Source organism: Oryza brachyantha, chromosome 4 (assembly GCF_000231095.2).
Source record: "Oryza brachyantha chromosome 4, ObraRS2, whole genome shotgun sequence".
NCBI classification, from domain to species: domain Eukaryota; kingdom Viridiplantae; phylum Streptophyta; class Magnoliopsida; order Poales; family Poaceae; genus Oryza; species Oryza brachyantha.
The window spans coordinates 1,990,983-2,017,115 of NC_023166.2; the positions used below are offsets into that span (position 1 = coordinate 1,990,983).

At 42.7% G+C, this 26,133-nt stretch overlaps 2 protein-coding genes across 2 annotated transcripts; both read right to left on the minus strand.

Annotated features, from left to right (window-relative positions):
* Window positions 1-11,106: 11,106 nt before the first annotated feature.
* On the minus strand, window positions 11,107-11,871 carry LOC102717243. The gene has a single exon (XM_015835882.2). It carries the CDS (start codon window positions 11,869-11,871, stop codon window positions 11,107-11,109), a length of 765 nt encoding a protein of 254 aa, XP_015691368.2.
* Window positions 11,872-21,337: 9,466 nt separating this feature from the next.
* LOC102717520 lies at window positions 21,338-22,555 on the minus strand. The gene has a single exon (XM_006653100.1). The coding sequence runs from the start codon at window positions 22,553-22,555 to the stop codon at window positions 21,338-21,340; it is 1,218 nt and encodes a 405-aa protein (XP_006653163.1).
* Between the last annotated feature and the right edge of the window lie 3,578 nt (window positions 22,556-26,133).

Here is a 26,133-nt window from a genome sequence, read left to right on the forward strand (position 1 = left end):
GTCAAGCACGATATAATTGTAGGAAACATGAAGATCGGGAAGTTTAATAAATAATCGGCGAATTACATAGGATAATGCTGGCTAGAACTCTAGCGATAAGCCTTCACGAGCACGATCCAATCTGATCATACAAACTCAACCAACTAAATTGATCGGACCAAACCGAGACAGAATCTAGTTCAACAAGCTCATATTAACAGATCGAATAAAGGAACTCGCGAGGACTTGATCGAGATCTACCACTACTCTAAACTATAAATAGATTAAAGCAGTAATAGAACTCAAACCGCCGATCAGCTAGGCAGAAGATCGAACTTAATCGAGACAGTCATGTTCTAGCCGATCGACCGGTTTGACAAACTTGAACTTATATTGTGAAGCTAACAAACCTTGCGCCAAGAGCTCAAGCAGTCGGGAATGTTGGCGATGCGCTGAAGTTATGTGTTTGATCTAATTGATGATTTACAATGACCCCGGGCACACATATTTATACGCTTGGGTTTTAACTAACCTAACCAGATAAGGATCCGTATTAACAACTAACCTATTACATCCGGACTCTAATTAGATATAAATTTGAAACAAACTCTAAGATAAAAACCAACTAATTTACACAACTCTTGATTAATACCGAATCTATCCCTAAACCTCCGGGCCCAACCAGACTCCACTCCCTGTCCAATTCAAACTCTATCAGCTGGACTCATATTGTCTTCAATCTCTCCTCCTAGCCAATTCCGTTTTCTCTTGTCCGATTCGGTCATTAATCACACTTTAATCCTTAACAGCGACTTGCCAAAATCTAGTGTTAAGACAATGTCTCGTTGACAATATTACTACACTTTTTTCCAAATTAATTAAATTCGGATCAACAACTCGCCCCCTCCCATCTCCCACTAGAAATATGAACAGTAGGATAAGGAATATGTACGACATTCATACATATATATAGTGAACCACGTTACCAGTCCATCACTTCTTTAATGGGTCGTAAACATCTAATTGTCACGGGTCAAACCATTGGTGACAGGCAATAATCTAAAGCCCATCACGGAACAAACATCTTTGACGGGCCTTATTTCAATGCCCATCACCAACAACTCATCTTTGACGGGCTCTTGTCAACGGCCCATCACGGAAAAGTTTTCTCTGATGGGCCAAACGTTAAGGCCCATCAGGGATGCTACGTCCGTGATGGGCCTGTGCTCAGTGCTCGTCACGGATAGCATGCCCCCGTAACGGGCTACATGTTTAGCTCGTCAATAACTTTTGGTGACGGGCAAAAATTTACGCCAGTCATGTATTACTTATTAGCGGTGACGGGTTGAACCATACACAACCATCTATGACGCGTCCTATTACGGTCCATCATAGATGGCTTTGCCTATGACGGGGTCTTGGGCTATGTCACAATTAGGCCGTCATATTTATACCGATTTGTAGTAGTGTCAGTTTGCGGCACATTCGGAACTGTAGTTGTTTACTTCCCGAGTCACAAGTTGTGATTTTTCCTAGGATTGGGGAGATAAAATCACTTCGAGAATTAAGTGACTTCTGCATGAGGAATGAGAAGGGGCATGAGTTGCATCAGTTAAGAAGCTAAATAATATTCATGGCACAATCAATATTGGTGGCCATCAAAATGTTGGAAACAAGGAAAGAGCTTTGGAAGCCAAGTTAACTGATAAGAAGCACCTGACAGAAGTGTCACTTGTATGGGTATGAGGACAAGATGTGCAACCCAGAGGTCCTGTGTCCACCGTCACAGATCACACACCTGAGAATACATGGTTACCATGGATGGAAATATCCAATTAACCTGGCTGACACAAAATCATACAAGTCTAACTATGAGCCTGACATATCTCCATCTCTGGAGCTGCTTAAACCTGGAAGCTCTTCCCGATATTGCTGAACATTTCAGTAATCTTCGTGAATTCAGAATCTTTGATCTTCCCAGGCTAAAAAGATTGCCAAGGCTTCCTCATAGGCTGAAGAAGTTACACAAATATAAATGGCTGTGAAGCCCTGGTGGTGACATGTGTGAAAGATGTGGAGATGATAAGGTCACTGCTTATTGAGCGGATTAATTCCTCGAGGGAAATTAACTCATCCTTGACTTGCTCAGCGTTGGTGACATAACCCTTGTGCCACAGCTTCTATCAACACAAGCCTGCTCATCTCTACTACAGTACGACTTAGCGTTATTTACTCGACGGAGCAGCATTTGTCTTCACTGAAGTTTCATTGCTTCAAATGGAACAGCTTGCCACACAACTTGGCATGCCTCCAACAGTTGACTTTGCAAACCTGCAAAAGTATGCGATCACTTCCAATGTTACCGGTGTCTCTACAGTCTTTTGAACTCAGTTTCTCCGATCCATCGCTCATGAAGAGATGTCGAGAGAGTGGACATCCAAATTGGCACAAGATTGCACACATTCCTACAAGAGTTTTACTACCATCCTTTCTTTTGTACCAAATTGTTTCTCACCATTGGATCTAGCTAAGTAGGATGTGCACTGTTGGATCCAACGATCAGAAACAATTTGGTACCGTGAGGTACCGGTATCTCGAGGTACAAAAGGAAGGATGAGAGTAAAACTCTTCCTAGAAAGAGCAATTTTACCATCCTCGAGAAGCTATCAGGGGATACCGTTGTTTTCTATGTAAAATTTAGTATTTTTTGATATCTTAGATACTAGAAAGTATCAAAGTTTACATAAAAAACAGTACCTTATGGTACCTCCTTAAGGATGAAAAAAATATTCTCCTATAAAACATTGTAATTAGGAATGATATGAACATATTGCAAACTGCTTTTAATCGAGCATGTGGGTGAGTTTGTGAAACCTAATATAATGTCAAAGTCTATAGGAGTATATCTGTATATGTTATACTTAAGGTCCAGAGTAAGTCACAGTTAAGTCGTTTATGTAAAGGATTAAGATGAAGCAAATTAATTTAACCTATTCATTGCACACTAATCCTAGGACTAAATTGCTCTTACCTTGTATGTCTAAGTGGTTGAAAATTTTTATATGTTTTCTCTCTATAACCTGTAGGAAAACAAAATTTTCTTTGGAATAACTTTTTTACTTTACTCATACAAACCGAATGAATTTTATATTAATCCAATCCTTAGAAATTAAATCCTGTGTTTTTCCTTCAAAATGAATAGGCCCTTTGGGGGTGATTGTTTGGCATTTTCATATAAAAAAAGCAAATGGTATATTTACAAACGAAAAATAATAAACTCTTTGACTAAACCAACACAATTTCTTTTATTTTGATTTAGAAATTTGATTTATTGGCTTAGGAAAAACTCAGGATATTACACCTGCTTCATAATAAAAATATTTTCTTGAAATAACCATACACTCATTTGAATTTTCCCTAAAGAATACATCGAAAGTCATGGTCTATAGCAAGACGGTTAGGCTCATGCGAACGTGCGACTTATACGGATATAGTAAGTACCTCACTCTCTCCCTCTAATTAAGCACTGCGTAAAGGGGAAAAAACTGTGACCAGCTTATAGGGCAATATGTCGACTGCTTCATTGACTGCATAATTGTGAGTCCTTTGAAAAGCATTCAGCTTTGATCTATATTCATATTTTATTTTTGGCTCATGTTAACTATAATATGTTACAAATACCTATAAATTAAAGTCCAAATCGGGTATAATATAATCTATCCAACCAAAATGGTATGTCTGACTTTATAGGAGGCTATATACCGACTCGTCGATGTGAACCAAACGAGCGTACATTCGATAATGCTCACGCAAAAACCCTATAAACTACATGGAAGAACTGGTCATGCACCTCATCTCGACAAAATGGGTCCAATCCATGATAGAGCCTCTGACCCCTATATATGTTGGCATTGTGTGGTGAGGTAGTATCCCTGATGTATCATCAATGGCAATGTCAGCCAACTCCAAACAATGGTCACTGCCTTATTGCTCAAAATTAGACACAGTTCCACATTATCTTTGAAACCCTTGTTCCACTGAATGAATAAGCTCTTGACACATGCATGCCCAGGTAATGCATTTCATATTTTGGACAGTCCTTTAGCATATTGTGCAACAAATATATATATTTGCTGAAAACATTGTGGTGATTGTTTGGCTTATTTGCGGAAAAATCCAAAAGAAACATATTTAAACAAAAAATAATTTATGAATAAAATTTTATATATGTATTCTTAGTGATCTAAAAGCCAAGGCTAGAAAATAAACTACAGTGAAAAAACTGCAAAATCAACTTTAAATTTAAGGTTAAAAATTTAAATTTTGTCTTAAAGGATAAGCAAATGCTTGCATTTCATAAAGAAACCCAATGGAACTTGCAGGCAGCAAAATCCTGCTCAAATAAGTTGAAGCTATCTTGAAAATGAACAATCCTGTCGATACAATAATTAAACAGAGCATGGCAAAGTTTACATGCTTAGAAATCACCATTTGTTTATCAAGGATAATTTGGCTTTCGCCCGCTGTCACCACTCTTGTAAATGAAAAATATTTGATTTATTAAAAAAAGATTATCAAATGTGCAGCTAAGCAGAACCGAGCACTCCAAACTGAGCCTTATATATGTAGCAGCGTTGGATTCAGCAGTATCTCAGACTAGGAATGCATGCTTCCCTTCAGCATTATCCACCTACACATAATCAACAACCAATAAATTAATTAATCCACAAATAACTTGATACAATAAGAAGGTTTAAATTCTGAAATTACAACAGATCTCACAAACAATATGATGTTTTTGGTAGATTAAAAGAATATTTGATTTTAAGTTGGGCTTGGGCGGAAGAACGACAAGTAAACATCCAACCGGGAAGCCCACGATACAGCAGTAATCTTGGTGTTCCAGAAATTTATGTCAGAGAATGTGGTTTGCATAACAGCATAGATCCTGCAACACAATTAAATGATGATTTCTGTCTGTATGTTTTTTCTTCTGTCTGCGCCCTTATGCAGCATGTGATTGGGTTTTGGGATTTGGATCGAAATGACTGAAATTGATCCATTTCAGTAATGTCCGAGACAACATTTCACACCCATTACATCGATCTGGGTTTGGTTCCAAACTGATCAAAATTTATCCAAAATTCACATAATCTATCCATTTTGGTGGAGCTCGAATTATCTTTGCAATCATTCATCCCAGAACCATTCGTGTGATGATGCTACAGTAGTTGATTTGGTGCTAACCATGCGTGAAATTGAATTGCATGAAACATTCTGGAAATGAAGCCAACGCATCCATATGATAAACTATGATGCATATGCACAATCCATGGCCATCCAAACAATTGGAATTAGAGTTTTACTCCCATCCTTCCTCGAGATAGGTTAGTGGTAGGCCTGCAAATAACATACCTCTCAACTCCAGAGATTCGGACGAATCCAACACAGAGCCTCTAAACCCTGAATGGTAGGTTGGTAGGCCTGCAAATAAGATAGGTTAGTGGTAATGTCAACCATCTCCATACGATGATGATCATCACTGCCTTCTTCTTCTTCTTCTCGATGACAATGCTTGGGCTCAGATAGGTAGACACTGTTCCAGTTGATCCTGGAGATGCTTGCTACACCGAACCCAGTAGTGAGATGGTTGCACACGAACAGCGCCACGCCTTGGGCGTCCGTCACCTTGGACCACCATGGCGTCTCGCCATGGATGTCACACTTGTATACCACGGTCTCGTACCATGCCCTGCCGGCCATCACTCGCAGGATAGCACCGACGAGGAACAGCTCGCCATTGACATCCATGTAGCTGCGCTGCCGGATATGCGCAGGTGGGGGCAGCATCAGCAACAGGGTCGCCGTGAGATGAGGAGCCGCACCTCCATCACTGGTGTCATGGCAGCTCAGGATGGAGATCTCTCCGAGGAAGCAGATGGCGACTGTTGGCGGAGACACCGATGGACAACGGACGAAGAACTTGTTCGCACACTGCTCACGTCCGGCACGGCAGCAGCAAGCAACACGCGTAGAAGAAAAACTTCAGAGAAAGAACAAGCAGCAAATTTTCAGAGGAGAACTAGAAATGCGAGAGATTGCGGGGCAATTTTCTGGTGGTTTTCATTCAACTGAATTGAAAAACTTACAAGTGCAAAGTAAAGCTAAACTCCTACTTATACTTAACACAAAAAATAAACGAATCCGAGGCTAAAACGTGCCATCCCACGTTCCGCGAATCTCTGAATTCTCACACACGCACACACGCCTGACGCGGTCACCTGATCTCCTGATCAGCCACCTTATTCGCATCTGCAACAACTTTGCCGTGACCAAATCTTCCTCCCATTAAGCTCCGAGATAACTGGTCCGCGTGGGGCCACAGCTGAAATAAACTTCAACAATCTCCCCCTTAATTCTGCCGTGGCCCAAGGAATCGAACACCTAGCAGGTGTCGTGCCGTTGCCAGCCTTGCTGCCGGCAACCCTTTTGTTAATGCGTCTGCCCGCTGCTCCTCAGTCCGGACAAACTGAACCGTAATTTGCCCACTATCAACACACTCACGTATGAAATGATAGCGGGTATCAATGTGCTTGCTTCTTCCATGGAATACTGGATTCTTCATCAATGCAATAGCAGACTTGTTGTCGACGAACAACTTAACTGTCTTCTCCTCCACACCCGCCACTTCACTTAGCAAAGCTCTTAACCAGAGCGCCTGACATGCTGCCGCCGTGGTGGCCATGAACTCGGCCTCGCACGACGATAAGGCCACAGTCTTTTGCTTCTGTGAACTCCATGCGACCAAACTTTGGTTGATGTAGAACGCCATTCCACCAGTGCTGCGCCGGTCGTCCATATCGCCGGCAAGATCACTATCTGTGTATCCTACTATCTCAAGCTCATCACCTCGCGCAGCATACACAAGACCACAATCAATGGTGCCCTTCAGGTACCTCAGAATTTGCTTCACTGCTTTAAAATGCATCACCGTGGGTCGCTCCATGAATCTACTTGCCAGCCCCACGGCGTATGACAGGTCTGGTCTTGTGTGTAACAAATACCGGAGACAGCCAATTACACGCCGATACTCCGTTGCATCCACTTCTTGGCCATCTGCATCCTTGTGCAAATGTATCTTGGGGTCAATTGGAATTGATGTAGGGTTGCAGTCCGCCATGCCAAACTGTGTCAGCACCTTCCTGGCATATGCAGCTTGCTTCAGAACAGTACCTCCTTCACCCTGCTCCACTTCTATTCCCAGATAATACGTGAGTCGACCGAGATCGCTCATTTCAAACTCCCCCATCATTTGTTGCTTGAACACCGCGAGCTGGGCAGGATCTTCACCAGTCACTATAAGATCATCAACATAGACACCCACAATAATGTTACCGAGTCCTTTTCCTCGCGTGTACACCGCCTGCTCCTGTGTGCACCGCGTAAACCCCAGTTCCTTCAGACTTCTGTCTAGGCGAGTATTCCACGCCCGCGGCGCCTGTCGCAGACCATACAGTGCCTTGCTCAATCGAAGCACAAGATGCTCCTTCCCTTTCTGGACAAATCCTTCCGGCTGTGCAACATATACCTCCTCTTCAAGTTCGCCATTGAGGAACGCCGACTTGACGTCGAGGTGATGAACCTGCCACCGGCGAGCGGCAGCAAGTGCAAGCACGACGCGCACGGTGTCGAGTCTCGCCACCGGCGCGAACACCTCATCAAAATCAATTCCTTGTCGCTGCACATATCCCTTCGCCACGAGACGAGCTTTGTGTTTGATGATTTCTCCGGCAGTGTTCTTCTTGAGTTTATAAACCCACTTTAGCCCGATCGCCTTGTGTCCGGGCGGTAATGCAGCAAGTCTCCACGTGTTGTTCTTCTGGATAGCCTCCATTTCTTTGTTCATGGCATCTTGCCATGCTGGGTGCCCAGCAGCCTCGCGGAATGCCGACGGCTCCTCCGTCTCCACGAGCAGCGCACCGAGATCGTCGTCTTCTTCAGTTAGTTCCACTCGGGGAGCCACCTGCATGATCTCAGCCATGCTCCTGAATCGCACCGGTCCACCGGTACTTGCCGAGCTGCTTGCACCGTCCGGCGACGTCCCCACCTCGGCGCTATTTATTGGTGGCGAGCCAGGTGTGGACGGTCCAGGCGCATGCGATCCCGAGCTGCCTGGGGTTGTCGGCGGAGTGGCTTCACCACCCGTAGCCGTCAGAGGTGTCTGCCCCGCCGGGATCGTGTACGTTGGCCACGTCGGGGTAGGCACACGCACTCCGGCTTCCTCGACCTCCGTGAACTCGACGCTGATTGCTTCTCCTGCAGTAGCCGCCCACTGCCAAGGCACATTTTCTTCAAAAATAACGTCGCGACTTACATGAATTTGTCCACGACGAGGGTCGAACAGGCGATGTGCCTTGCTGCCTTCTTCTACGCCGAGATACACATAGGGCGCACTTCTGTCATCGAGCTTCTTGAGGTGCGGTGCAGTCATCTTCGCGTGCGCCGTACAGCCGAACACGCGTAGGTGTCCCAGCTGCGGCTTCTTCCCCGTCCACGCCTCGAACGGGGTTCGATGCCCCATCGACTTTGTCGGAAGCCTGTTGAGGAGATACACGGCGTGTCGCACCGCCTCCCCCCACATCTTGCCCGGGACTGACATCCCCTTGAGCAACGATCGCGCCATCGCCATCACCGTGCGATTTCGCCGCTCAACCACCCCGTTTTGCTGGGGCGAATATGGCGCCGTCAGATGTCGCTCGATCCCTGCCTCCTCGCACAACTGTGCAAAGAGTTCTGACAAGAATTCACCGCCGCGGTCAGACCGCAGCGTTTTGATGCGTCGCCCGGATTTGTTCTCAGCCATCGGCTTGAGCTTGGTGAAGGCTTCTACCACCTGGTCCTTCGTCTTGATCACGAACACCCACATCCACCGAGTGTGATCATCAACAATTAAAAAGAAATAGCGATTACCGGCTGTGGTGCTTGGTGTGATCGGACCACACAGGTCCATATGCAGCAGTTCGAGCGGCTCCTCCGCCCTGAAGTGCGCCACCGCCGGGAATGATGCCCTGGCCTGTTTTGCAATCAGGCAGGACTGACAAAGTTGATTCGGGTGACAAATAACCGGAACGCCGCCGACCATCTCCTTGTCCGCCAGCAGCTTCAGAGCTTGAAAATTCACATGCCCCAACCGTGCATGCCACAACCACGCCGGGTCGTCAAGGCTGGACAGTAGGGACACTGGGTGGGCCAGCTTCAGCTCGATCCGATACAGGCGATTCCCCGTGCGCCTGACTTTCATCACCAGCCGCCATGGATGCTTGTCGAACACCTCAAGGACGTCATCGTCCATGACCACCCGGTGACCAGTCTCGGTGAGCTGGCCCAAACTCACCATATTGCATTGCAAGCTGGGAATGTAGTAGACGTTCTGCAGCAGCCATTGATCTCCGTTCCTGCATGAGAACAAGATAGAGCCCTTCCCTTTGATCTGCACCGTGGATGCGTCGCCGAATTTTACCCGGCCGGTGATCGATTCATCCAGCTCACGGAACTTGTCCCGGTCGCCGGTCATGTGGTTGCTGGCCCCGTTGTCGAGGAACCAGATGTCGCTCGCCTGCGCCCTGGCTTCTGCCATGAGCAGGCTCGGCCAAACATGCTCCTCATGTTCAACCAACCCACTCACCGCGCACTCCGACTCGCCCACCGTCACCGCGAGCAAGAGTGCAGGGTTGGCATCCTCAACTTGCGCCAAGTGGGCTTCTCCCTTCTTCTTCTTCGGGAGAGGGCATTGGTTGGAATAGTGCCCGTACTCTTCACAATTGAAGCACTTGATGTGGCTTTTGTCACGGCCACTACCGCCATTGCCACCACTTGAGTTGCCACGCGGCGCGCCGCCACGTCCGATTCCACCGCGACCTTTCCCTCGGCCACGGCCGCCCTGGCCGCGTCCTGCCCCCTCACCGGAGGTCTTGCCCTTCTGCGGCGACGAGGAGCCCCCGTCGTCTTTCTTGAAACGTGCCTCCCACTCAGCCTGAGTGAGCAGCACTTGGCCGTCGGCGGTGACCCCGCCAGCAGCCCCCTTCTTCCTCCGAACGCGCTCTTCGTAGGCCTTGAGTCGGCCTACAGCTTCTTCAAATGGCATGGATTCAATATCATAGAATTGCTCGATACCTGCGACAAGGCTGACGAACTTTTCCGGCACGGTGTCGAACAATTTCTTCACCATCGCAGCATCGCCCAGCGTCGCACCCAACGCCGAGTGGCGTACACTGATCGTGGTGATCCGCCCAGCGTACTGGTCCAGGGACTCGCCCTGCTCCATCGCCATCGCGCCAAATTCGCCTTTCAGAGTCTGCAACCGCGCCTCACGCACGCGATCAGCACCCACGAACCTTGTCTTCAGGCAGTCCCATACCTCCTTTGCGGTTCGCTTCTTCGCCACTTGCATCAGCAAGTCTTCCGGCAGCGACTGCAGCAAATGAGACTTTGCCTTCTTGTCTCTCTTCTGATCGACGACCGCCCCGGCCGCCGGCTCGATGGCGTCCCATACGCCCTGGTCCTCCATCATAGCCTGTACGCGAATCGCCCAGCTGGTGTAGTTTGTCACCGTGAGTTGCGGGTAGAGGAATGCGCTTCCCGAGCTTCCCCTCGCCGGATCTTGCGACGACGGAATCAAGGCCATGGTGTCAGATCAGCCCTCAACCTGAGTGCTCTGATACCACTTGTTGGCGGAGACACCGATGGACAACGGACGAAGAACTTGTTCGCACACTGCTCACGTCCGGCACGGCAGCAGCAAGCAACACGCGTAGAAGAAAAACTTCAGAGAAAGAACAAGCAGCAAATTTTCAGAGGAGAACTAGAAATGCGAGAGATTGCGGGGCAATTTTCTGGTGGTTTTCATTCAACTGAATTGAAAAACTTACAAGTGCAAAGTAAAGCTAAACTCCTACTTATACTTAACACAAAAAATAAACGAATCCGAGGCTAAAACGTGCCATCCCACGTTCCGCGAATCTCTGAATTCTCACACACGCACACACGCCTGACGCGGTCACCTGATCTCCTGATCAGCCACCTTATTCGCATCTGCAACAACTTTGCCGTGACCAAATCTTCCTCCCATTAAGCTCCGAGATAACTGGTCCGCGTGGGGCCACAGCTGAAATAAACTTCAACAGCGACGAACCTGTCATGGCAGTAGACGACGGAGGTCACGGGGCAGTCCAGCTTGGCGTCGACCAGCGTCCATGCGGTGTCACCGAGCCGGCAGAAGGCGATCTCCGTGGAGTTGGCGAGCACGGCCATGGCGTTGCAGGTGGCTCCCCTGGAGTTATTTGGCGGCGCAGACAGCACGATCTCGCGGAAGAAGATGTCCCTGATGTTGTTCAGCTTGATCGGCTTGGTAGCACCGGAGGTGTAATGTAGCACCCACGCTCCGTCGACCATGGAGACGGTTTTGAGCGACGCCAGCGCAACGCTCCGGTCCGCCGGCGGGAGCGCGACGCGGAGGCGGCGGCCGCCTGCGGCGAACGGGTTGAGCAGCGTCACCGACGCGGCCTCGTCGACGAGAGCCAGCCACCCGTGGGACGCGCCGCAGACGACCACCCTGCCGCCGCGTAGCTCGGGGAGAGGCACGTCGTGGCACTCGTCGTCGATCACGCTGTAGAAGGAGGCGTTGCGCGACGGCGGGGGTGCCGGATCGGATTCGGACGGGAGCAGCATGAGCACCGGAGCGAACCTCTCGAACGGCAGCGCGGCGCTCCACGGCGGGCAGACGAGGCGGAAGAAGGCGGCGTCCCGGCCGGACGGCAGCTTCTCGGCGATGGTCTCCAGCGCCCTTAGTGGGAGGCCGAAGGTCCAGTCCGGCACCGATCTGCTCTCCGCCATGGGCAAGGACAGCTCGAGCAAGAACGACGAGTGTTCACAGTAGCAGAAAGGCTCAGAACAAGCAGATTCACGAGCAACAATTTGGATGAAATCGAAGAAATGGCCGGTCTTTAGGGGAAAATTTTGTCCATTTCTTTTCGATCTCCCTCTTAATTTGTTTTTTTTTAATTCTTCATAGCATGCTGCCGGCGTGAGGTGAGCCTGAAGAACCAGCGGTGTAGCCAGCAGAAAAAAAGCTATCTGAAACTGAAATCTGCATGATATATAATTTGGATTATATGAAGAAATCACGGCATTGATTATAAAAGATATGGAGTATTAGTACTGTATTAAGCACTTTGAACAGGTTCTGCTTGATGACACATCTTCTTGACTTATGATTATATGAATAAATCATTACATTACATTTATTGTAAAAGATATGGGGTATTATACTTCTAATTCGCATGGCCAATGCCGTTGGATTCTTTCGTAACCCCATTAAATTTTGAGGAACGCTATAGGACGGGATCCCGTATACGCACGGGACAGATTATGTGAGAAACCGCGTGGAGTTCGCGCGCGGCGGGTGGCCTTGTTCGGCGGGCCTGATGTGGAGAAGCTGGCCGCCGAGCTGCTCAGGCTTGGGCAAAGATGTCCAAGTGCGGCGCTGCCCGCGAGGCCGCCGTGCAGTTCGGCGCAGCGTCGCATTTGGGTAGTCGCGCGCTCGTCGCCGACCCGACGCTCCAGATCGTGTTGCTTCGGCTTGCTGGTAAGTACCGTACGTTACATCACAAGACCCCAAAGTTTTACGTGTAGACTGCACCAATCAAAACATAGTCAGAATGACATAGAACAACGTGGCTACATGCACATCTTTGCGAGGAGAAAATCCAGTGCCCGTGTACGCCATCGTCTACCCGCCTCCGCCGACATCGCGCTATGCGTCACCACGCCGTGCTCTCGCCACCGCGTGTCGCACACCTCCACCGCCTTCGTGTTCAGATGTGCCTCACGTACCAACACGTAGCTGGTACCAGATGATACCACTAGTATGATACCAGTTAGTATCATCTGGTATCATAGCGCTGCGTGATAAGGGAAGCTCAAAAACATGTACCAGGTGGTACCAAGCGGCACCATATGGTTCTAAGTGGTACCATATGATGTCAGCTGGTATCAGCAGGTATCATTTGATTTCATATGGAAACTTAGATGATACCGATTAGTATCAACAGATGATACCAAAAGATACCGAACCACTGGTATGATACCACTTGGTATCATCTGGTATCATAGCGCTGTGCGATAAGGGATGCTCAAAACATGCAGGTATCACATGGTTCCAGGTGGTATCAACCAGTACCATATGGTTCTAAAGTGGTACCATATGATGTCAGCAGGTATCAGCATGTATCATTAGGTATCACTTGATTTCATATGAAAACCTGAATGATACTGATAAGTATCAACAGGTATGGGATGATACCAAAAGGTATCAACATGTATCAATCTATTAGGTTCTAGGTGGTATTGCATAATATCGGAAGGTATCAACATGTATCACTTGATACCTAAGGTGTTAGGTTTTGATAACTAAGGAACAGAGACGGTGTGGCGAGGATGTCACCGGAGGCTGGGGCCGCATCGCCGGTGTGGGGGATTTGTCTACCGCTGAAGCATTGCCAATGTTGGTTTTTGTCCTGTCTATGAAGAGAACTGTTGTGTGGGGTTATATGCGCGAGGGTGTCGGGAGAGGAAGGCTATACAAAGATACCACTTTATGTTAAATTAAAGACGTCATTAACTATGCCATACCCTGGACGGAACGCCGTCGTACAGACTTTCTGTTAAATTTTTAATAATTTTTAGATAAAAAAATCTGGATCCAATACCACCCCTAGTACTAGTACACTAACGTGATATTCGTTTCTCATGAAATATTTGATTTTCTGATGGCCATTTGAGGTCATTAACAATTGAATTAACTATGACAAAGTTAAAAGTTTTATGCAGAAACTCATCTAATGGAGAACTTCTTTAGACAGAAAAAATTTGTATGAAAGGTCTCGCTTAGGAGCTTAAAAGCATGCCAATGTAATTTAAAATACACAAACAGAAAAAGAACATTAACATATTCTATGTTCAAGTGCGTGCTATCCAATTTATGGCCCCATATATATAGCCAGAGTGACGATGGATGGACAAAATTGTTTTGTTTTTCCAGACAAGGAGTTATTAACTTTTTGTTTGCGTGGCCAGTTTGTATTTTGTTTTACCAGGAAAATCCTAATAGTGTAATACTCCATGTAGTTATAGATTGCAAAAGAAGAAACTATGTTGATATACCATAACTAAAGGATGCAACTTTGGTGGTTGGAATAACAGATGCTTCAGTCTAATTTCGCCCACACTTTACACAAAAGGATTGTTTTTATAGCACAATGTTAAAAATAATAAAGTTGCTAATGCGAGGTTGAAAATACGAAGAGAAACAATATTCTAATATCATATTGTATGACATATGTATCTATGACATTTTGTAGAAACCTATGTTGGTACATCTTCATAGAGATCTTTAAAAACCCTTGTGGACAACGTATATGTTGAATGGTCTATTAAAATATCAGCCTCATTGTTTGGCTGCTTAGAAGCATAAACAAAACCGTTTATTAACAAGTAAAAAATTTATTGGTGAAACTTTTCCATATGTATTCTTAGTGATTGAAAAGCTAAGGCCAAAAGATAAACTATCCTAAAAAAAATCAACTCTAATTAAGTTTTAAATTTAAATTTTATCTAATAAAGAATAAGTAAAAAGATGGAGGCCTATAAATATTAAAATTCAAAACATGTGTTGAATAAACATGTTATTAAATTTGACTGAAGTTTTTTCCCCCACGTACTTTGTCAATCCTTTTATAGGATTAAGAAATTTATGGTAATAAACTAAATTGAGCCCTTCTAATTAGGGGTGAACGGAAAGCTCATGGCTCATTAGCTCGCTCGACTTGTGACAAACTCGACTTGGCTCGACTCGGCTCGTTTCATTTTTCGAACAAGCCGAGCTAGCATTTTAGCTTGTTAGAGATAACGAGCCAGCTCGAGCTGGCTCGTGAGCTGCTCGCGAGCCTAATGAGCTAGACCAAAGACACAAGATTCACCGACATTCATTGATTTCACCCTGGAATGCATGTGTTCAACACTTCATAGGTTCACCATGTCATTTGTTGGTTCAAACTTTAATATTTAAATACAATTTCATATGATTTGCATGTTTGAAATAAAAATTTGCTTGTATAACTTATTGAAAAATTATTTATGTTAACTTTTTATGCATGGCTCACGAGCCTAACGAGCCAGCTCGAGCTTTATAACGAGCCGAGCTGAGCTGGGTTTTTAGCTCGTTACGATAATGAGCCGAGTTGAGTCAGCTCGTTATGTTAACGAGATGGACCGAGCCGAGTCGAGCCAAGCCGAGCTGGCTCGTTATCCAGCCCTACTTCCAACTTAGCCTTTGACGAAAGAACAGCCAACCCCAGCCCTTCATATATTGCATGAAACCAGTTAGCCTTCAAATTTAATATAACTCTATATGTTCTGATCTTTTAACGCGCTTTACCACTCTTCCGACCTTTACATAACCATCAACGAATTAATACACATGAAATTTTGATGATGACACTTCTTGGCAAGAAGAAATGAAGAATGCAATGGATGTCAGGTTGTGGTATGCAGATGAGCAGATCTATGTATGGGTGATCAAAATTTAATCATCCAGGAATATTATGCTTTTAGATATGGTGTAAGGTGACCGGGTGTTGGTGTGTTCTGATCATGAACTTAACAGTACAAGTGGCATTAACTGTGAGATTAGTTGCTAGCTAGATGTGGCATCATAATTTTCAGAGTATCTTAACATCTATATATTTGTTTTGCCTTAATTTCTACACTACACAAGACAAGAAATTCTGCACGCAATTGCAGCTATAAATAAACACCCAGAGACTATGCCAGGTGAGGCTTTAATTTCTGTGTGATTTGAATTATTACTACCTCTCTGCTCTGATGAAATTGAAGAATGTAAGAAACAAGAGCAACTTGCTGGAGACTCAGGAAGAGAAATGGCCGGTGTTTAGGGGGAGAATTTTGTCCTTTTCTTTTCTCTATCTTTGCTTTTATTCTTCATAGCAGGTGGTGTAGCCATCAAACAAAGCTAGTTGAAACTGAAATCTGAAGATATATATGAATAATTCACGGCATTGGTTATAAAAGATATGATGTATTAGCGTACTACATTAAGCACTTTGAACAAGTTCTACATGATGACATATCTGCTTGACTTATGATTATATGAATAAATCATTACATTATTGTAAGAGATATGGAGCATTATAGTACTACTATACTATAACATGATGTTCTTTTCTGATCATGAAATATTTGATTTTGTCGTGGCTATTTGAGGTTATAAACAATTGAATTAAATATACCCAAGTTAAATGTTTTCTGTAGAAAGATCTATTGAGGAATTTTTTAGACAGAAAATTTTCATACAAAAAATGTCGTTTATGAGCTTGAAATGTGTTCCAATAAAAATCTAAAATCCACAAACAGAAAAAGTGGAAAGGTAGATACGTACCTGCTACCAACTTTATGGCCAGAGTGACAATGGATGGACAAAATTGTTTTGTTTTTCGAGGCAAGGAGTTATTAACATTATGTTTGTATGGCCAATTTGTATTTGGCTTTACCAGGAAACACGTAATTCTGTAATACTCCGTGTAGTTGCTTCACTTGTTGAGTCCTATAGCAAATGATCGGTACATTTGCTGCCAGCCAAGTCCGGCTAAAAGATTATTGTAGCTATTGTCTGCAAAAGAACAAACCTTGCCGGTATACCATAACTAAAGGATGCAACTTTCAGGGTTGGAATAGGAGAAGTTTTGTCTTTCGCTCACACTTTACAGAAATGTATTATTCCTTTTAATAAAATGTTAAAAAAATAAAGTTGCTAAAGACGATATAAAAAATATGAAGAGAAACACTTTCTAATGCCATATTGTATGACTCATGCTTAGCGATGATATTTTGTACAAGCCTTTGTTGATAACCCTACAAAGATATCTTTAAAATAGTTGTCGGCAATCTATATATTGATGAATGGTCTATTGAAATATCAGCCCCATTGTTTGGCTTCTTTGTAGCATAAGCAAAAAAACCGCTTATTAATGATAAAAAAAATTATGGCTGAAAATTTTATATAAATGTTCTTTGCAATCTAAAAGCAAAAATTGAAAACTAACTAACATGAAAAAACCTAATCAACTCCAAACTTAAGTTTTAAAATTCAAACTGTAGTTTATAAATCATAAGCAAAAAGATGGAGGCCTAGAACTATTAAAATTCAAACCATACTCTGAACAAACATGTTATTAAATTTTGCTCCAGCTTTTTATACCCCGTGCACTGTCAATTATTTTATAGGATTAAGAAATTTATGGTATTAAACTGAACTAAGCCCTTCAAACTTAGCCTTTGATGAAAAAACGGCCAACCCCAACCCTTCATATATTGCATGAAACCAGTTAGCCTTCAACTTTAGTTTCACTCTGTATGTTTTCAAACTAAGAATTGATTACTTTTCTTATGTTTCAACGCACCTTACCATTGTTTAGACCTTTACATAACCATCGACGAATTAATCCACATGATTTTTTTTATGATGACACTTCTGGGCAAGATGGAATGAAGAATGGAAGTCAGGTTGCAGGTTGTGATATATATTAACAGCTATGCATGGTTGATAAAAAAATTAAACATCCAGGAAAAATATGCTTTTTGATTTGGTGTAGTCAATGTTAGTGTGTTCTGATGATGAACTTAACAGTACAAGTGGCTTTCCTAGCTAGATCTAACCATGGCATCATAATTTTTAGAGTAACTTAGAATCTATAATTAAATTTGTTTTCCGTTCATTTTTACACTACACAAGACCAGAAATTCTGTATGCATTGCAGGTATAAATAAACAGCCAAGACTTAAGCGAGATCATTTATGTTTCTGTATTAACTTTGGTATAAAGCCCTTTTGTGCGTGGCTGCGTGCGATGATGCTTCCTGCCCAAAGCCTATAAGAAGGTCAACTGAAATTTAAGTTCAAACTCTCACCACCTTAACTAGTTCAGCTTTTTTAAAAAAAATTAAACACGGTCTTAAAGAGAAAACAATGGAACTGATCCTAGTGCAATATATTGATTGATATTCGTAGATGGCTCACGCTAGTTAATTCATGATAAAATACAAGAACCCCATGTAATAGATCAAACAATGACACATTTGATAATGTTTTGCTCACGCATAAACAGTTATATATGGGCATATGGAAATCCTTTAAGCAGGGGACATCAATATAGAAATGCACAGTACTTATCCTTTTGACACAACAGTTATGACCCAAGCACAACATATAAGTTCCAGATCAGGTATAGCAGTCTATCCACTGAAAATGGCATATCTAACTTTGTAGCGGTAGTCAACATTTGATAATGCTCACACATAACCCCTAGGCCCTGAAAATGACAACCAGACACTAGGACTCAAGTATTCGCTTATAAATACTAGACTCAAATAAAAGTCGAAGAAAGAACCTCTAGACCCTGTATTTGTTTTTTTACCCAAATAGAAACAAAAAAATTTTCTATACTCATGTAAAGAGGAGTTGTAGTGGTGGTGAATCTCCCATCTACCTCACCACCAACTCCTCCTATTTTTTTGAAAGAATAAATATCCGAGACCTATATATCAAACCATTTTTATTAGCTCTACTTTAATAACATGCTAATGATATTTTTTTAATAAAATTCCATTGCAACGCATGGACGATGTGCTAATCATGCATGGTTAAAGTAGAGAAAGGTGGGTGTGCGACTGTAAAACAATTTTACTTTTCGGTTGTCCATTCAGAAGACTGCATGTATGAATATGAGCATTTTTCCCATTTTTAAGGAGGTACCTCCTGGTATCTTCTAAAGGATGGTAAAATTGCTCTATGAATATATATATCCCAATACATCGGAAATACAAATGCATTTAAGATCGAACAGAATGAAGCATCCTATATATATATATCCATGAAGTCCTGTAACAAGGCTATAGAGGTAGCTGGCTTTTAAATAACAAACCCTGTCGTGCAAAATAAGCCCTTGATGAACGCCCTAGTCAAACATTTCATATTCCAGTCTGCCATTTAATTTACCATAGGATGCAACAATTTAATTAGCCCAGATAGAAGGAAAGGCAAATGCATTTCAGACGAAACATAATAATGTTTATCCCAGCACATAAAAAAAAACATAATGAAGTATATGATCCCTGCAAAGTCATCTTGGTAAAGGGTGTTTTGTCTTTCGCACTAAGATAAAGGGGAAAAGTTTGATTTTTAAACGGAATAAGAAATGTAATTCTTAGAACAACTGGACCCTCCAAACTGAACCATGGAAGAAGCTGCATGCGATGCCATTGTTCACTACTATTGGGATCAGCCTTGTCTCAGACTGGAGTTGCTTATCTTCTGATCTTTCCCCATTTCAGATCAACCCTGCCCATAATCATCAAGAATGCCACATAAAAAATTTAATGATAAGGACTCCTAAAAAAGAAGAAGAAGAATGTAATACACCAGCATCAGGGTGTGGTGAGTTCGATTATAAACTAAACATACCTGAATAGTAAGGATCATATACACATGAGGCTTTGCTCAGTTATGAGAAACCGTGTATTTTCTTATCGGTATAATAATAGATATTTTATGGCTACTGAAAAATGACCTAGACGTACCAAATTTTTAATGTAAAATTTTCCAATCTCTAAATACCTACTAAGTAAATATTACACCTCTAGATACTTTTTTAACTATGGTAAAAGAAAACTCATATAATAAATAGCTAGCAGAGATATGCTAAGATGACATTTGTTTGTTTTGTATTGTTCTTAACTTCTTATTCTAAGCCCTTATCTGTGTGGATATTACAATAGCTAATCTACTGCTATCCATGTATAAGGAGATCAATTGAATTGATTGCAGACACCTACGACCTTTTTTTAATATAATGGGATAGTATGCGGCATTTGCTTACAACAAGCTACAACCACTTATTGCATCGACCTATTTGAAAAAATTGCCAAAGTAAAATGTGAACATCAGGATATGAAGATCCTAATAGTACCAATACAAAGACAGATGATTATTCAAGTCTATTGGAAATCTCCACCCAAAGTTGGCAAAAATCTACATGATTGTTGACTCCAAAGTTCAGCATGCTGACTCCTATGACCTTAATTCAACTATTTTTAGAAAAATGAAACTTGTGATTGAAGAAGAGTCATAACTTAGAAAGAACAGGTAGTTTCTAGTTCAATAGATCACCACTTTATGGAATGCATAAATGCCAATTCTTGTGATTGAAGAAGAAGAAGAAGAAGAAGAAGAAGAATGATGTAATACACGATCATCAGGGTGTGGTGTGTAAGTTTCATTACAAACTAAACATACATGAACAGTAAGAACCGCACATGTGGCTTTGCTCAGTTTCTGAGAAGCTGTATATTTTCTGATCAGTACGTACAATAAGAGATATTTAATGGTCACTGAAAAATGATCTAGATGTACCAAATTTTAATGTAAAATTTTGCTATCTCTAAATGCCTACTGCGTAGCTATATGTACAAAGTTTTTACAAAAAAATATATATATATAATACATCTAGCTACTTTTTAACTATGGTCAAAAGCATATAATAAAGAGCTAGCAGAGATATGTTAACATATCTTTTTTTTGTTTTTGCATTGTTCCTAACTTCTTATTCTAAGCCCTTATCGGCATGGAGGTTAAATAGCTAATTATATTGCTACCCATGTATATGCATATAAATTGAATTAATTGGCACATATGACCTTCATTTAGGATAATGGAATAGTATGCGACCTTTGCTTACAAGAAGCTACAGCCACTCATTGCATCAACCGATTGACAATATTTCCAAAGTAAAATGCAAACATCAGGGTATAAAGATCCTAACAGTACCAATACAAAGAGAGACGATTTTTCAAGTCTATTTGAAAATCTCCATCCGAAGTTGGCAAAAATCTGCATGACACTTGACTCCAAAGTTCAGCATGCTGACTCCTATGACCTTAATTCAACTATTTTTAGAAGAATAAACAAGTGATTGAAGAAAAGTCATAACATGGAAAGAAAAAGGTAGTTTCTAGTTCAATAGATCCTTTTTCGCAGTAATTACGATATGACGCAAGTAAATAAAATTAGATTCTAAATCATGTATAGGTATCTATCCAACAAAAAAGGCACATCTCTAACATTTTTTTTTTCGCGGGCTATCGTCCTATGGACATGAACATACATGTCCACATTTGATATTACTCCCACATATAATGAACAAACAACAGAGAGTAAGCAGTGGTGTACCTCATGTCCACAGATTAGGTCGAATCCAAGATATAATCTCTGGACCCTTCATGGTTGGGTAAGCAATCTTCTCTGATGTGCCAGCGGCAATGTCAACCAATTCCATTGAGTGATCTCTACTGTCTTCTTCTTGACCACTGTACATGGGCTCAGATAAGTAGATACGGTTCCTCCTGATCTTGAAGACACTTGGACCACCGAAGCCCGTGTTGAAGTACTTGGACACGAAGATTGCCGTGTCGCCGGCGTCGGTCACCATGGTCCACACTGGCGTCTCGCCGGTGAGGTCGCACTTGTAAACCACGGCGTGCTGATGGAAGGGCCACTCGCCGAGGAAGACCTTCATGGCGACGCCGACGAGGTGCAGCTGGCCGTTCAGTCGCAGGTAGCTGCGGTGGCACATCTCTCCAGCCTCGGGGAGTGATGACACCGGCCTCACCGTGGGAGGTATTGCCGCGTCCTCGCCGGCGATGTTGGTACTGATGGTGGAGATCTCGCCGAGGCAGCCGATCACGATGAACCTGTCTTGGCAGTGGACGATTGTGCTGACGCAGCATTCAACGTTCGTTTCGATCAGCGTCCATGCGTTGTCTCCAACACGGCAGAATGCCACCTCCGCGGAATCCGCGAGCACGGCCATGGCGACGAAGCCGCCGCCGCCGTGCAAGTTGTTGGGCGCCGCGGAGAGCACGATTGAACGAAAGAACACTTCCTCCATCATGTCGAGCGTGACGGGGCTGTCATCGCCGGAGGAATGCCGGAGCAGCCACCCGCCACCGTCGGCCCTCGTCACGCTTTTCGAGGACGCCTCCGCGACATGCTCGTCGGCCGGCGGGAGCGCCACGCGGCTGCCGGTGAACGGGTTGAGCAGCGTCACCGACGCGGCCTCGTCGGCGAGCGCCAGCCACCCGCACGACGAGCCGCAGACGACCTTGCCGTGCAACGCCGGGCCGAGAGGCAGCTCGAACGTCCTCTCCTCCTCCAAGCTGTAGAAGGTGGCGGCGGCCCCGGCCGGCGACGGCGCGTCGGGGTCGTACGGGAGCATCAGGACCGGCGCGAACCTCGCGAACGGCAGCACGGCGCGCCACGGGGAGCAGACGGCGCGGAAGGCGGCGGCGTCATGGCCGGACGGCAGCTTCTTGGCGATGATCTCGAGGAGCTCCGTGGGGAGGCCGGAGCTCCAGTCCGGGAGTGATCTCATGCGAGAAGGCTCAGCCATGGACAAGGGTTTCAAATCGGATGCTGTGTGTGTGATCTGAATTTGGGGAGAAATCTCTCTGCTCAGATGAAAATGGAAGAGAAATCACGGAGATCGAAATGGCAGCGGCAGGTCGATGATGATACATGTGAGCTAGCGAGCGTTTTCTTTGGTGTTATTTAGGAGATATTTTTTTGCCTAGTTTGCTCTTTCCATTTTCAATAGCATGATTTTCTTTGGTGGACGCGTGAGAAGAGCCAGCGGCGTAGCCAGCTTGAAGATGAAACTGAAATTTGGAAGGTTGTTCATAGTGGTGACTGACATCTGGTTGATTACATGCTAGTGTTGGATTATATGAATAAATCACTGCATTTATTATGAAATTTATGGAGCATTAACTAGTACAGCAACTATTTTGAACTGCTTAATTATGTGGTCTAGTGTCAAGATTAGTACTTATCACAATGGGCGCCTGATGCGCAAGTGTGTGCAGATTTGTCAAATCGTGCGCGGGGAGCGGATTCGCACTACCAATTATAAGGGTATAATATTTTTTAATTATAAAATATTAAATAAATAAGTTTACTAGAATGTTTTTGACTTGGAGATGTGTAGAGTTTTTAATCTTTGAGGTGAATGTTTCGAAAGTAGGGCTCAATGTTTAGAAATTCGACTAGAATGTTTATAATTTTGAAATTGGAAGTTTCAAATTTCGAGTTCAAAGTTTCATTATTTGATTTGATGCTTCCAAATTCTGACTTTAAAGTTTGAAGATTTGAGTTGATATTTTTCAAATTTTTGATATTGAGTTTTATGTTTTTAAGCATGCATATGTTGGCGTGAGAAGATTAAAACGATGAGTCTAACGTCCTATGCTCCAATCAGAAACAAAATGGAGTAATCTCGTGATGATCGATGTGATGAGTGGACAAAAATTGTTTTCTTTCCGTATTCAATGTTGTGAGCAAGCAGGTTAAAAATGGCTGCTGGAAAATTAACGGCTTGCTAATTGATGAGGTGCACCTTTAATTTAGTCATCAAACTAAATGAAAAAGACGCATGTATATGTTTAATAATAAAATAATAAATAAATAAGTTGAGTCGAAAGTTTTCGATTTTGAGATGAGTAGAGTTCTTAATCTTTGAGGTGAAACTTTCGAAATTAGGGCTCAAAGTTTAGAAATTCGATTCAGTATATGTTTATAACTTGGAATTAGAAATTTTAAATTTTGAGTTAAAGGTTTTATTATTTGAGTTGATAGTTTCAAATTTTGATTTAATAATTTCAAGATTTGAGAGTTGATATTGTCAATTTTTTTATATTGAGTTTTATGTTTTTAAGCATGCATATGTCGGCGTGAGAAGATTAAAATGATGAGTTTTTAACGTCTTGTGCTCCGATCAGAATCATGACTCGGTATAATATTATGTTTAAGGAACGAAATAGGGTAATATCGATCGTGACGATAGATGCGATGAGTGGACAAATTTTGTTTTCTTTCTGTATTCAAGTTTGGCAGATCGTGTCGTCCAATCGATCTGCATCGGCCTCTCTTCTCCGTCGACAGCGTCCTTCTCGTCCTCTTCTGGGACACGACGCGGCGACAGACTCCTCCTCCTCCTCCCCTTCTGCCGCGCGGTAATTTAGGATCTAATAAAAATAATAATATTATCCTCTCAAGTTTCTACTACTGTTATCGGTAGGATAATTAAATCATAGCCGTCTAATTAAAATAGATTAATGGTGTGGATTAAATTGTACTATACATAAAATACACTGGAGTCGGTCCCTATAAAAAAAAAGCTCCAACCAAATCTTATTCGCAGGTCGTTATGATGAAAACCGAAGGATATTACAATATAATATATATATATATATAAATATGTGTGTGTGTTTGAGCGTTTTCTTAATTTGGTGTTGTTGAGAAAATATTTTCTTTCTTTGCTCCTGCCTTGAATTTTTATAGCATGGCCCACGCGTGATCGAGGTGAGCCTGAAGGAACAACGGTGTAGCCAGCTAAAAGATGAAACTGAAATTTGGATCGTTGTGCTTAATGGTGACGAATGAGCAAGTTTTCAGGGGTTATACACAGAATTTACCCATTGAATTGAAGTACAGAGTTTACTCCCTTAGAATGTATTTATAAAGAGATTTGCTCCGGTCCAATAAAAAGTACCTCGAGGTACCGATAGGTACCAAATTATTTCTCACTATTGGATCTAGCTGAATAGGATGTGCGTTGTTAGATCCAACGATCAGAAACAATTTGGTACCACGAGGTATTTTTTTTACTTTTTGTTGTACTGTAAAATTGCTTATTTATAAAACATTTTCACTTTTTGCGCTATCTTTTTTTTTTTTTGCGCTATCCTCATAGCGGATGAATTAATCGTCACTTTATTGCCACTTTATTTGCTACATTCAAATTTTTTCATGTGAATCTACCAAACACTATATTTGTTTGAGAGTTGGCTTTCATGAATTGACTCAAAAATGAAAACAAAAACATATTTTAGTACAAGCACAAGCTTTATACCTTTTTCTCTATGGAAGCGACATGGTATATGAAAAAAAAAGCTCCAACCAAATCTTATTCGCAGGTCGCTAGCATGAAAACCGAAGGATATTACAACATAAGATATATGTGGGTGTTTTCTTTGGTGTTGCAGAGAGATTTTTTTTATCCTTGCTCTTTCCTCGATTGAATTTTCATAGCATGCATGGTCCACGCAATAAAAATTTGGATCGAGGAACCAACGGGCTTAGACAACTAAAAAGATGAAACAGAAATTTGGATGGTTGTGCTTAATGGTGACATCTGGTTGATATATTGAAGTACAGCAAATCACTACATTAACTATAAAACAAATGAAATATTAACACTGCAATAAAAATTTTAAACTGTTTATGTGTTCAAGTGTCAGGCAAGTTGGGGAGTGATTGCCAAACGACGTATTTGCAAATAAAAAATAATTTATAAATAAAATTTTTATTTACATATTCTTAGCGATCTAAAAGCCAAGGCTAAAAAATAAAATTCGATAAAAAACCCCTCAAACTCAACTCTAAATTTAAGATTGAAAATTTAAATTTTAGATTATAAGCATAAGTAGAGACAGAGAGATGTGGTGCATATATCAATCATCGTAACATTAGTACTATCGAGATAGATGGACCATACGATCGATGGACAAAATTTATTTGATCTTTTGTTTTTGTTTGGGGGTGGGGGGATGCGTTGCCAGTTAAGTTTGTGTTCTTTTGTTTCATAGTTTCACCAGCAAGCACGCGAAACACTGCCTAGCTAGCTTTTGTATTTTAATTTTTAGCGACTTTGTTAGTCTTAAAATAGCCATTTTCTAGGAATGCGATGTGCTTCCTCTATTCTAAAATATAGGACGTAAATATCTTTTATATTCGATAATATAGACTAGCATAGGATGTCCTATATGTGACAGACATAAAGATATATTTGTGATGGGTAGCAGTCTGGTCGGTGATGATTGGTAAGTGATGAAAAATATCTATAGGTGACGGGCATGCGACCGTCATCGATGGCAACCATCTTGAAAGGGCAATAAATATACCAGTCACTGA

Coding starts and splice junctions, on each gene's coding strand:
- LOC102717243 (XM_015835882.2), bottom strand. CDS start 11,871: ATGGCGGAGAGCAGATCGGTGCCGGACTGGACCTTCGGCCTCCCACTA.
- LOC102717520 (XM_006653100.1), bottom strand. CDS start 22,555: ATGGCTGAGCCTTCTCGCATGAGATCACTCCCGGACTGGAGCTCCGGC.